This window comes from Gopherus flavomarginatus, chromosome 1 (assembly GCF_025201925.1).
Source record: "Gopherus flavomarginatus isolate rGopFla2 chromosome 1, rGopFla2.mat.asm, whole genome shotgun sequence".
In the NCBI taxonomy this organism is placed as follows: domain Eukaryota; kingdom Metazoa; phylum Chordata; order Testudines; family Testudinidae; genus Gopherus; species Gopherus flavomarginatus.
In genome coordinates this window covers 177,990,021-178,004,579 of record NC_066617.1, presented here as the reverse complement: position 1 = coordinate 178,004,579, position 14,559 = coordinate 177,990,021, and the positions used below count along the sequence as shown (strand labels likewise).

Here is a 14,559-nt window from a genome sequence, read left to right as displayed (position 1 = left end):
CAGGCACCAGTTAAGGAAGCAGGTACTTGGGGGGCCCAATATCAAGGGGCGGCACTCCAGCCGCTACTGGGGTGGCACATCTGGGTCTTTGGCGGCAATTCAGCGGCAGGTCCCTCAGTCCCTGTTGGAATGAAGGACCTGCCGTGGAGTGGAGTGGCGTGATTGCGCTGCCGTGGCTTTTTTTTTTTTTGACCACTTTAGGCGGCAGAAAACCTGGAGCTGGCCCTGTAGATTAGGGCTATGTCTACACTACAGCCTATGTCGACAAAACTTATGTTGCTCACTGGTGTGTATATTCCACCGCGAGCGATGTAAGTTACAACATAAGTGTTCGTGTGCACAGCGTTATATCAGCAGGAGAAGCTTATGCCGCTTATGAGGTGGTTTTTTTATGCCAACGAAAGAGCTCTCTTCTGTCAGCATAGAGCGTCTTCACCAGGCATGCTGCAGCAGCACAACTGTACCAATACAGCTGCGCTGATGCAGCACTGTAAATATAGACATAACCTAAGTCTATCAACACTAGAAAGAAATAAGAGATGAGCTCATGCTGCAAAGTTCAGATCCTGAACTGAAGTTCTCCAAAGTTTCAGATGTAGCACTTTGATTCTGGCCCATTCTCTAAAATTTGTCAGTTATATTTTAGCATCCAAAATTCCTTTTTAATGCTACTATTAAGGAAATCATTGGAACTCCATGAGAGTTCTATATGCACAAGAAGCTCAGAAATGGACCTATCCGCATTATTATAATTTCAATAGAATATATCTCTGCAGAAAGGGAGGTTACTTACCTTTACAGTAACTGATGTTCTTTGAGATGTGTAGTCTGACATATTCCACAGTGGGTGAATGCAAATCCAGTGTGCATGCATATGACAATTTTCTAGTCAGCAGTACTCGCTGTGGTAGAGCATGTGCCCTTTTTTTCCTTGTTTGTTCCACAAAACCAGCCTGCCACATCCCAGGAGGCTGGGAATCAGGGGAAGAGTGATTGGCAGGGCTATGGAGAGGTTGCAGAAATCCAATATCTGTCTCAGCCAGGCTGGGGCTATGAGGATTGCCATCTCCCACCTTCCAAAGTACCCTGAGGAGCAGGGGAAAGGGAAGGAACACATAGAACAGTCTCTCTGTCCATGGAAGGAGAAAGGCCTCTGAAAGAGACCCTGGATTTCTGTTCCTCCTCCCCTGTGCTGAGGTAGTGACATTTTTTCTCCCTCGTTGCAAAAAGATCTTAGTGAGAGACCCTGCATTATTGGAAGATGTCCTGGAGGACCCACCCTGTAGTGTTCTGACCACTCATGATTGTCACAGAAGTGCCTGCTGAGGCTGTTTGCCTTCACATTGTCCACTCCTAGAAGATGGACCGCTGACAGGGAGAAGCTCTGACTCACTGGATCTGTTCAACTGGTGCTGGCTTCAATGCTCAAACATTTTCAAAGTTTTGGAGCACCCTTAAAACTGACAGCATGGTAATTTTATGTGGCTTTGAAGTTGGAGCATGGGAGGGAGATCTCTGTCTCTCCTCCTTCAAAAGCTCGCCCTCCGAGTTCAACCTACCGCTGTACCTTTTAGAGAAGTTAATGGTAGGGTCAATTTCAATGATCGATGTCCCCCGCAGGCCTAGATGCCTGGAATCCAGGGCAAGAGTTTGCCCTTATCGCCTGCTTCATGAGGAAAACTCTCTGTCGTGCCTCCCTGGAGTGCTAGGTCTGCTTCAAGAAGGACCTGCAGATTTCATAGCACTCTAGTGCATGCCCCTTGCCAAGGCAAAACTGACAACTTATTTGTCTGTCATTCAGCAGCATAACCGCCTCTCAGGACAAGCCCAAGTACTTGCCGTGGTTGGCCATGGTGCTTGTACTACCTGCAACCGTGGAGAAGGGTCCCTCTTCCTGCTGTGTTCACCGGCACCTATCTGACTAAAATAACAAGGCTAACTAACTAGAAGCCAAATTGGAGGAAAATCTGAAGAGAGTTGCTCCAAAATGTACCCGTGGGTGGTAGAGAAGGAACTAGCTGTGGCTTGGCAGCATCACCCATGGACCCTCACAGAATGCATGAGGAGATGAAAGGTGCATTTGCCACCCCAGTGGGTAACGTTGACCAGAAAATTCTCCAATGCCTGCACATCAGGCCAACACACCCCAGCTGTGGAATATGCATATGGACTAGCACTTGAAGAAGAATTTAAACTCTTGGGATGAAGATAATGACTAATTTTGAAACCTACCAAAGCAAAGCAGAGGGTATAAAAGCAGATTTAACCTTGGCTATTATGGGAAAATAGCACAGTTAGAATGAAAAAGTATTAATACCATGCTGGGTAATAACTTTTACCTTTATCTACATAGAAAATAGATGAAAAAGGGAATGGCTGTTTATTGCCACATTATTAGGCAATGTTTGCAGCAGCTGGAGTACTAACCTAAAGAGCAAATAAGAACTACATTTTATACTCTGATTTTCATGGGATTTTATGTATGATAATAAACAAAAATAAAAGGGTACAGCTAATTCAATCACACTTCTGTCTCAATATTTTTTAACCTCCTATTGTTTCAAGTAAAAATTAAGAGATTAGAGAAAACAACATTCTCTGTTGGGTTGTTTCCCTGTTATTTCCTTTGGACTTTAACCCACGCGGTGGGGACTGTTCTCAGCTCCTAGTGACTTTATGCATTTGGCAGCACATTGTGTATAATTGCTTTGTAAATTATTTTGTCTGTTATTTTCACCAGTCTGTGTGATTCTTTCACAGAGCACATGGCGTGGGGGGTAGGAGGTGGGAAACATTTTATAAAATATGAAAAAAATATATTAAAACCACAAAAATGGGCAGGGGAGACTGAGGGACAGGTGCAATATCTGAAACTATTTTAAAACAAACTTTTTAAAATTGACTAAATCACAAGTTGAACAGCAGAAATGTGTTTGTAACGCTCTGAAGAATCAGTATTTTGTAATTAAAAACATCACTTTGAAAGTATATTTTCTAAAAGAAGCACATGATAGTTTATAAGTGTTTTGGAGTACTTTTTAAAAGAAAGATATATTCTAATTTCAGTGGGGCAACTTACAGGGGCAAATACCACTCCAAACGTAGCCTTAGCAAGACACCACTAACTGTTCCAAACTCTGACTCTAGTGTGGGGAAACAAACCAACCCCAACTAACTCACAAATTTGGGGTGGCCAGACATCCACAGCTCTAAACCTAATCTGGGTTTACCTAACAGCCTTTCCCCGCAAGCTTACCTGTGGCAAACCACCAGCCCCAACCTTAGCTCTAGCTACCAGCCTCTCTCCACACTTCTGGTGCAGGCCACCATGGACCCCCCCACTGCATCACCCCACCCAAAACCTGCAGTGAGGCTATGAAGTATTAAGAGGCTCAGAGGGCCCTTCACACTGGAGTGAGTTTTGCCATTAATGAATGAGTGGGGCCAAATTAATCCCTGATACAAATTCACTGATTTCAGTTTACGTCTAGGATGACTTTAGCTCACTGTGATTACAAAGTGGCCAGTCATTTCTTCAACAGCTCTACACCTAAAATCTGCTTTATTCATGTGCATAACATTACTTTGGGAATAGGGAGGAAGCTTTGGGTAGCACCTCCAGGAATTTGTTGTGGAATGGGAGTACCATAGATTTGTTATATTAATATCCCTCTTCCACTAAGGGGAGCATGACTTAGCAAGTATGGAGTATAGATAGATTCAGAAGGATAATACTCTAAGGCAGTTTACCACTGTTCACACACTGTGCTATTTCAAATGAAGAGACAGAGCATTGAAGAGAGAAGAAAATTAAAGAAGGAACTTGGAAAATAAGAGTATAGGACAAACACCAAAAAAAAGGTGGAAAAACAGAGAGGAGACTCATGAAGACCAAAGACTGGCAGAGAACGAACAAAAGAGAGAGATGAAAATGCTGGACCAAAAAAGATAAATGGCTATCAATGTGCTTGAGAAAAAAAAGTCTTTTTGTTTGCAATTTCACCAGTTTCATTTGATAATAAAATACACTTTATAAGAGGCTCAGAATGATTGTAAACACTCAACACTTAACAGCTAAGCACTAGCTGAGCTCAGAGTTGTGTCAGGATATCCCATCCTTACATAATCCACTGTGTTATCTGATGACAGTCATGACTGTATGAGGAAAGAGCACTGAAGTGAGCCTTACACAAGTACATCCTCCACTAGGGTATGAAGGGAGCTGGGATTGCGGATCAATTTGTCTAGGAAGCTGACAATGTCAGTAAACTTCGGCCGGTGGTTTCTCTCTTTTTGCCAGCAGTGAAGCATAAGTTGGTGGAGAGAAGCTGGGCAGCCCATAGGAGCCGGAAGCCTGTAACCTTCCTCTATAGACAGTATAACCTAAACAAAGATAATAGGGGTGATTACAGAGCATCATATTAACACACAAGGACAATATCAACTAGGAATGCAGACCAATGATAAATCAAGACACCTTCATAGTCTAGCATTGTATGCAGCTCTGAGATTCTCACATGCAGATAGGGTGGAGGCCAGGATTTTGACTAGTGTTCTTTACACTACACTTTCAGTCTCAGACAGAGCCAGATTAAGCATTAGTCACAAAGCATTAATCACAAAAGTGTGTCCCATTCTATTATTTTTAACTATTTCTACTATTTATTCTATTATTATTAACCTTTCTATTAAGCGACTGTGAAGGAGGAGAAGAGGAGAGACATAAGAAATATCCTTTTCCTCTTCTGCAACCTGAAGTCAGGAAGCCAACAAAATAATCTCATACTAATGTGCTCTGATATTTGCATTGTGACTTTGCATTAATACATGCCAATGTCATGCTGTAATGAGATTGTCACAGTGCAAATACCACAGTGCAATGTCTGGCCCCCAGTAACTTCATTTGATAACAAAGTGGTTCTCCTGCTCTTCAGGACTGAGTATGACTGATCCAGACAATGAAAGCCATTTTGCAATACAGCATAATGCAACTTTATCTTGTACAGCATCTTTCATAAAAACGGCATCTTATAATACTTTAGGGGGGTGTGTGTGTGTGTGTGTGTGTGTGTGTGTGTGTGTGTGTGTGTGTTATATAATAATAATATAAGCTGAAATTACAGTGTTAGATAAAAATACCAGGAAAATGAAACTGCAAGGATTGGCAGGGGTGGAAACAGAGCCGTAGCGAGCGTCCTCCGTACCCTCCGACCGGAGGGGGCCCCGCAAGGAAGGGGGCCCCTAAAAGTGGCAAAAAAATGTAAGGTATAACTAGGTAAGTGACATTTATTGACGCTATTGCACAATCCATGTCGGTTTTACTGACAAAACCGTGAAGTCATTATGATACATCATAATGCTATTGGCTACATCAGTTGTCTGTCGGTCAGTTTCGAATTTTAGTTGGACCCATTCAAAGAATGTGTATTTGCATTCATAATGGCAGTCGGTGGATAAATGTTATTAATTTAATTGTTTATTTTTTTATCGTTTCCAACGCAGAAGCATGCTTTGTGATGTCTAAGAGAATGTATAAGAGCGGAGCTAGTAAACGAAAGGCAGCAAAAGATGCCGAGAAGGAACTTGAGAAAATTCCAAAGTTGTCAAAGTATTTTGCGCTGCAATCCAATGTACAGGTACAGGCACATGAAACGGACAGCGCTAGCAGCGACGAATCGTATCCAGAAGTATCCAGAAGTGCTTCAAGTGAGGTCGAAGGTGAAGCCAGTTGTTCTACCAAACAAACTGTGACAGATATTCCAGCTGCTGCAGGGAAAGAAGTATCTGAATCTGAACCACTGACTGATGATCCAGGAGATTGGCCGTCTATAATATCGGACAGGCAAGTGTGTGACATTGTTTTGCACGTGGCCCACCGCAGCAGAATGAAAGTTACGAATGTCCATTTAACGAGGAAAGACGGAGGTTCACAAGTACTCATTTCTATCGAACCATGGCAAATGGCGAGAAAATAAGACGTTCATGGTTAATGTACTCAGTTCAGAAAGATGCCATTTTTTGTTTTGGTTGTAAATTATTTGGCACTGGTGACATACCGCTATGTCGTGGAACATCTGCTTGGAAAGCACTGTCAAAAAGACTTCAGCAGCATGAAACAGGGAAAGGTCATCAAGACTGTATGGTGAAATGGTTTGACCTTCGGTCAGGCATAGTAAACCGTACATCTATTGACCAACTCGAATTGCAGGCTTTTCTGAAAGAAAGAGATTTCTGGAGAAATGTTGTCAAACGTATGGTTGATGTCGTTATTTTCTTGTCTGAAAGAAACTTGGCATTTCGAGGAAGTAATGAAAAGCTCAACGATCCTTCGAATGGCAACTTTTTGGGACTGTTTGAATTGCTTGCAAAGTATGATACTGTCCTCAGCGAACTTTTACAGAGGATTAAGAAGGCAGAGACACATGTTCAGTACCTCAGTCCACAGATCCAAAATGAGCTGATTCAACTTGTTGCCAGTAACATTCAAGAGGCCAACATAGCGCAGCTTAAAAAAGCAAAATATTATTCAGTTATTTTCGACTGTACTCCCGACGTGTCACATGAAGAACAGATGTCTGTGGTGTTACGCTTTGTTGAATGCAACGGTGAAGATGGTGTCAATATTCGTGAAGCGTTTGTTGGTTTTCTTAATGTTCATGATTAAACTGGCGAGGGCTTATTGGAAGCGTTTCCTGAAAAGGCAAACAACTTAGGACTAGACATTGCTGACATGAGAGGCCAAGCTTATGATAACGGCGCAAATATGAGAGGAAAGAATAAAGGAGTTCAAGCCCGCATGCTAGAAATAAATGACCGTGCCTCGTATGTACCATGTGGAGCTCACACTTGGAATCTTGTGATCTCAGATGCGGCAAAGTCATCAAAATATGCCGATGACTTTTTCGGTCTGATTAACAGAATATACGTTATCTTTTCTTCTTCACTTTCATGTTGGGATATACTTCAGGAACATATGCCAATATCTATTAAAGGGTTATCGGACACTCGTTGGGAGTCGAGAATTGATGCTGTGAAGCCATTGCGTTATCACCGTGAAGAATTGTGCAATGCTTTGTCATCTTTGCGAGAATATGCGCTCGAAAAGAAAGATGGCAATACAGCAACAGAAGCCGGTGCGCTTTTAGACCATGTTACTGTGTGGCCTTTTGTTCTGACTGTGTACACGTGGTACGATATACTATTTCACATCAATAAAACCAGCAAATTAATTCAGTCACCAGATGTGTCAATTGACGTACTGCAGGCAGAAGTCGGTGCTACAATGAAGGTTTTGGAAGACTATAGAAATACAGGATATGACTCTGTGGTCACAAATGCATGTGAAATAGCAGAGCATATGGGTATTGAGCAGGTGTTTCCAGAAACCAGGGTGTGACGTAAGAAGAGAAAGTTTGATTACGAATGTGCTGATGATTCGAGTCGTCTTTCTGCCAAAGAAAAATTCAAATCGCAGTTCTTTCTTGTTCTCACTGATCAGGCTATATCTTCTGTTTCGTTGCGATTTGACCAACTCGTGGAGCGGTATAAGTTGTTTGGATTTCTGTACAACGCTAACAGCCTGAAGCAGTGTCACAGAGAAAATGAACTGGAGAATCACAGCAAAAATTTTGAAAGAAAAATGGGAGACATTGATGCCAACGAACTCATAATGGAATTGAATCGTTTTATTTATGTCATTGAGAAAGAGAGAGGACTTGTCACGGCAAACAATTTTTTAACGTACATATACAAGAACAGCCTTCAGGAGATATATCCGAATCTTTGCATTTGCATCAGAATTCTTCTGACCACACCAGTTACTGTCGCTGGTGCTGAAAGGAGCTTCAGCAGAATGAAACTGATCAAGAATATCCTGTGCTCAACCATGACAGATGACAGGCTTTCTGCGCTTGCAGTTATCTCAATCGAAAACAAGATTGCCAGATCTCTGGACTATAACGCATTGATTAACCAATTTGCGGAGAACAAGGCTCGAAAGAAGCACTTTGCATAAATACGGAATACATGTACACTGTAGGCCTATGTATACATAATATGAACCCTGTATATTGTATAAAATAAATACCGCATTCCAGTTTCTGCATTGTAAGGGGCCCTGGACATATGTTCGGAGGGGGCCACGTTCTTTGTTGCTACGGCCCTGGGTGGAAAGATATGTTTTCAGCTGAGGTTTGAAAAGAAATGGACAGATCAGATATAGGAAAACTGTTCCATATAAGGGGAGCTGAAGAGGAGGTGGCTTTGTTTAGTAACTCTGTGAGACGACTAAAAGTGACAAACAGGCCAGCGCTACAAAAGTGGAGAGAGCAGGAAGGAAAGCAGAAACAGACAAGTTCTGTGAGAGGTCAGCTGGAGTGAGTTCATGAAAGGTTTAAAAACGAAGACTGGAATGTTTACTAGATCCTGAAGTGAAAAGGGAGCCCGTGGAGCCATTGAAAGAAGAGAATGATGTAGTTATGCTTCTGCACATGGAGGGAAAGCAGCAGCTGTTCCAAGGACAACAACCCGTATACAATGTCCATTGAAAAGTAAATCGCAATACTTACAATAATACATTGGCCTTTGTGAGAAATATACCTGTTGAAAGCAGGCACTCTGCATTCAAGTGACATTTTATATATCTTAGTATAATTATACATACACATACATGTGTGCATTGCACATATAATCAATACAGCAGGCAGAGTGCACATTACATTATTTACAATGAAGCAATGCTTTATAGCCGTAGCTTCTGTATTTTCAATCCTATTAGCATGGGACTCTAGCTTGCTCTCTTTCTGAATTCTGTTTATGCTGCAGGCATTATGCTAATAACAGTAATGAAGATACATTAAGACTTGTGTTCCCCTTCACTTGTGGGGCAGAGGGAAGAGAGAGCATGGTAACTGCACTCAGCTGGGCCTGAATTTTTAGAAAGGAGAGCTGAGCAACAGTGTACACTGGCAGAAACCTACTGTGCATAAACAACATGTGTTTAGAGCTGTATGGGCAATTGGGATTGTGGTGGGGTAAGTTTTGAACCACTCAGCATAGTTGGTATGCTTTACTCACAAGTTAGCATAATTTACCACAGAGATATTCCAATTTTTAGCCTCTTCCACTTCCTACATGCTTAGGTGTAACGTTCACTGCTAGATCAGAGACTAATGGGGGAGCTGGCTATGCTGCCTGGGGTATGAACCAGGAGAGTGTGTGCAGAGGGACAAATGTGTTGCAAGTGTCCTGGAAGTTGTAGATTTTGGCCTCAGATTTCTTGCAGGTCCTCAGGTTCCATGTGATTAGGAGTCCCTGCCTCCTCACTCATGCTGTTACCTTTCCTCTCAATGGGATAAACACTAGATCATTTCCAGGAGTTAGCCCACATGGAAATCTTCTTGAAATTTCCCCCTCCATGCTTATTTTCAGGAGAAAAAACTCTGTCCATAGAGGAGAAAATGTCAGCAACTGAAATTACCACAACAGGGGATTATTTATGTCTTCTGCAGCAACAGAGTCATCAGAACCCTTTCATTCTGCGCAATAAACATGTATTTTTCCACGACAACCATTTCATTATCAAACACAGTTTTCTCATTAGGTAAAGACTGGCCAACCCAAACTCAGGCTGATAAAGCCTTTTTACCACACTCCTCACCCTCTGTATCTATATACATATGTAGATGTTCAAATCTCTCTGTCTATAGAGACAGGCAGCTATACTACACACACCATGTGTGGAATTGGTAACTATTGATAACTGTAGGAAGGAAAGGAAACTACTAGGTGGACAGAAGAACAAAGAAAGGAGCTCTGTGAGTAAGTTCTTCATAAAGGAGGTCTTGCTGGCATGGGAAACCCCACTGCCAGGTCCTTTATAAAGAGGGAGAATCCTGCCAAAGGAAGGATACAGCCGCACAAACTGTTTGCTAGGAGGCCAGTTGACTATATGCCAGTCTTGGATGTCATCCAACCCAAAAGTTCAACAAGAAATGTTAAGTATCACCTAATGCAATGAATTAAAAATGATTTCAACTGTGTGGCTTCTATTCTAAAAAGCAGGAAGGAATCGAGGTCTATCAGAAGTAGCTACAGAAAACTTCGTTACTTACTACAATAGTAGATAGATTTTCATGGATACATGTCACTGAAGTTGCAATCTTTAGCTGCCCAGAAAAACAGATATCAGCCTAATATATTACAGTACTTGTTGCAAATGATTAATTTCTGAATGAGGTTTTTACTTTCTAGGTCAAAAGTAAATGCTCCACACCTTTTATTAAGCATAAAACATTCAACAGTCATGCCAATACAAAGCTGATGAGGTTTTTCTGAAAGACATTATTTTAAAAAGGATTTCATTGGCATTTATATTTTCTTTGACCCATTACATTTTATAATTTCTTTGGTAGGGGAGCCATGGTCCATTAATTTTATTCTCTTGTTCAAAAGGAAAATGTCAATATACGTAGAGATGTAGACTACTGTTGAAATAATAATTAATAATTCTCTATTATTAATAGCATATATGGCACTTTTTATCTTCAAAGCACTATATGAACATTAACTGATTAATATTCATAATACCCCTGTGAGGCAAGTATTATTATCCCCATTTTACAGATAAAGAACCTGGGGCAAAGAGATGATGCAAGTTTGCCAAACTGTACAGTAGGAAGCAAGTGTCAAAGGCAGGTCTAGAACTCTATAGAGTCCCTGCCATCCACTCTCCTTGCTTCTGAACAAGAGGGGTTAGGCATACATATAGCTGAGAACAGAAGGCCAGTCTTGGTAAGGTACAACATCTAAGGCCGGGGTAGGCAAACTTTTTGGTCTGAGGGCCACATCTGAGGGTGGAAATTGTATGGCAGGCCATAAATGCTCACAAAATTGGGAGCTGGGGTGTGGACTCTGGGGTGGGGCCAGAAATGAGGAGTTCAGCATGCATGAGGGGGTTCCGGGCTGGGGCAGGGTTGTGAGTGGGGGGAAGTGAGGGCTCCAGCTGGTGGTGTGGGCTCTGGGGTGCAGGACGGTGGGACCAAGGGGTTCGGAGGATGGGAGGGGGATCAGGGCTGGAGCAGGGGGTTAGGGTGCTGGAAAGGGTCAGAGGTGCAGGCTCCAGGCAGTGCTTACCTCAAGCAGCTCCCACAAGCAGTGGCATGTCCTCTCTCCAGCCCCTATGTGGAGGCATGGCCAGGCAGCTCTGCACACTGCCCTGTCCATAGACGCGGCCCCTGCAGCTCCCACTGGTCACAGTTGCCAGCCAATGGGAGCTGTGAGGCCTGTGCTTGGGGCGGGGGCAGCGTGTGGAGCTCCCTTGCTGCACTACATATAGGATACGGAGGGGGGGACGTGCTGCTGCTTCTGAGAGCCACATGGAGCCATGGCACGCGTGGAGCGGGGCAGGCCCCAGACCCCATTCCCCGGCAGGAGCTTGAGGGCAGGATTAAAACGTCTGAAGGGCCGGATGTGGCCCCCAGGCCATAGTTGGGCCACCCGTGATCTAAGGAGACCACATTTGACTTTTAGGGAGATAAAATGTGGAAGAAGCTGAAAGACATTTTTTGAAACCCCTTTTAATATTCTTTTCTGTAGCTAGTTTAGGGCTGGTGAAAGTGTCAGATTGATTCTCCTGGAGTCCTACCTCCTCTGTCTACAGAACAGACATAGAAAAGGCTGCACCAGTCAGTGGAAGCTTCCCCACATTGGCAAATCAGTGTTCAATTGCTCTCAACCTGAAATGATAATAGGTTTAGCTCAGTCTTCATAATAATTTTGTCTTTGGACTAAGGGCGCTGGAATCTTTGTAGGAGAATCTCTGTGGCTGGCTGCTCTGGCGGTGAGCCCACTGCCCTCTCTTTTGGTGCCACATCAGCCCCTGATGGGTGAAAGCTGTAACTGTAGTGTCTCCCTGGCAGAAGTTATCATTCTGCAGGACACATGAACTCTGCACTTATATTTCTTCTGTTAAAAGGTGTTAAAAGTGGGAGGGCATGGTCCACTGGTGCCTTGGACTCCCCATTAAGACTGCCAGCAAAAAAGATTGATTAGTGCTAACTGTGCTTCTGGTTTTCAGATGTAAACACTTGACCAGCAGGAACTGGACTGAAACCATCAATTTATTTCACTCAGTTCATCAAGAAGAAATCAGATAGTCAAAGCCAGGCTCTCTTTCTCTAAGGGTATGTCTACACTACGGGATTATTCCGATTTTACATAAACCGGATTTGTAAAACAGATTGTATAAAGTCGAGTGCACGCGGCCACACTAAGCACATTAATTCGGTGGTGTGCGTCCATGTACCGAGGCTAGTGTCGATTTCTGGAGCATTGCACTGTGGGTAGCTATCCCGTAGCTATCCCATAGTTCCCGCAGTCTCCCCTGCCCATTGGAATTCTGGGTTGAGATCCCAATGCACGATGGTGCAAAAACAGTGTCGCGGGTGATTCTGGGTAAATGTCATCACTCAATCCTTCCTCTGTGAAAGCAATGGCAGACAATAATTTCGCGCCCTTTTTCCCCTGGATTGCCCTGGCAGATGCCATAGCATGGCAACCATGGAGCCTGTTTTGCCTTTTGTCACTGTCACCGTATGTGTAGCCGTAGGTGTACTGGATGCTACTGACAAAGGCGGTACTGCAGTGCTACACAGCAGCATTCATTTGCCTTTGCAAGGTAGCAGAGATGGTTACCATCCCTATTGCACCGTCTGCCATTGTAAATTGGCGATGAGATGACGGTTATCAATCATTTTGTACCGTTTGCAATTGGAAATTGGTGATGACGGTTATCAATCATTTTGTATCGTTTGCAATTGGAAATTGGCAATGACGGTTATCAATCATTTTGTACCGTCTGCTGCTGTCATGGGTGCTCCTGACTGGCCTCGCTGAGGTTGGCCGGGGACGCATGGACAAAAATGGGAATGACTCTCCGAGTCATTCCCTTCTTTATGTTTTATCTAAAAATAGAGTCAGTCTTGCCTAGAATATGGGGCAAGTCTACTAGAGAGCCAGAGAGCACAGTCGCACCGGGTCAGAGACCCAGAGATCCCGCAGAAATAATGAGCTGCATGCCATTCTAGAGTGTGCCCCTGCAACAACCCCACCCGTTGCTTCCCTCCTCGCCCAACCCTCCTGTGCTACCGTTGCAGTGTCCCCCTATTTGTATGATGAAGTAATAAAGAATGCAGGAATAAGAAACACTGAGTTTTTAGCGAGATAAAATGAGGGGGACGCAGCCTCCAGTTGCTATGATAGTCCAGGCAGGACATTAAAAGGGCGGGGGGAAGGAGCGCAGCCTCTTGCTCCTATGATAGTCCAGGGAGTAAAGAATCTTTTCTTTAGACACGAAAGGGGGAGGGGGATTGATGGAACTCAGGCTCCAGCTGCTATGATGAGGACGGTTACCAAGCATTTTGTACCATCTGCCAGGAATGACAGGGAGTCATTCCCATTTTTACCCAGGCACCCCCAGCCGACCTCACCGAGGCCAGTCAGGAGCACTCACAGGATGATGACATTTTTCCACCACTTTGTACCATCTGCCATCAGGAAAGAAAGGGGAAGGGATGCTGCTGTTCATCGCCGCAGCACTGCGTCTACCAGCAGTATGCAGTAGACATACAGTGACATTGAAAAATGGCAAGAAACGATTTTTTTCCCTTTTCTTTCACGGGGGGGGGTGTGTAAATTGAACCACCCTAGACAATGTTTTTGACCCTATAGGCATTGGGAGCTCAGCCAAGAATACAAATGCTTTTCGGAGACCGTGGAGACTGTGGGATAGCTGGAGTCCTCAGTACCCCCTCCCTGCCTCTATGAGCGTCCATTTGATTCTTTGGCTTTCCATTACGCTTGTCACGCAGCACTGTGCTGAGTCCCTGCTGTGGCCTCTGTCTATCATAGCCTGAAGATTTTTTCAAATGCTTTGCCATTTCATCTTCTGTAACAGAGCTCTGATAGAACAGATTTGTCTCCCCATATAGCGATCAGATCCAGTATCTCCCATACGGTCCATGCTGGAGCTCTTTTTGGATTTGGGACTGCATTGCCACCCGTGCTGATCAGAGCTCCACGCGGGCAAACAGCAAATGAAATTCAAAAGTTCGCAGGGCTTTTCCTGTCTACCTGGCCAGTGCAGCCGAGTTCAGATTGCTTTCCAGAGCGGTCACAATGGTGCACTGTGGGATACCGCCCGGAGGCCAATACCGTCGATTTGCGGCCACACTAACCCTAATCCGACATGGCAATACCGATTTCAGCGCTACTCCTCTCGTCGGGGAGGAGTACAGAAACCGGTTTAAAGAGCCCTTTATATCGATCTAAAGGGCCTTGTTGTGTGGCCAGGTGCAGGGTTAAATCGGTTTAACGCTGCTAAATTCGATTTAAACGCATAGTGTAGACCAGGCCTTAGTGAAATGTATATGGTGAATTTTTACATGTCAATATTGTTGTTACATGAGCGAGAAGGTTTATTCAGTTTGCTATTGCAGTTTTATGCATATTCAATCAATCCATTAAATATTATTTTTTTCTGAATATCCAAATTCTGCAATA

At 43.6% G+C, this 14,559-nt stretch overlaps 1 protein-coding gene across 6 annotated transcripts in view; it reads right to left on the bottom strand.

Annotated features, from left to right (window-relative positions):
- EPHA6 (EPH receptor A6) overlaps positions 1 to 14,559 on the bottom strand; it is a 917,633-nt gene that overhangs the window by 14,147 nt on the left and 888,927 nt on the right. For all 6 annotated transcript variants that reach the window (XM_050957100.1, XM_050957118.1, XM_050957110.1 and 3 more), the window contains one exon: positions 4,190 to 4,383. In XM_050957100.1, the coding sequence (XP_050813057.1) occupies positions 4,190 to 4,383 (194 nt within the window). The remainder of the gene's footprint in view (positions 1 to 4,189; positions 4,384 to 14,559) is intronic.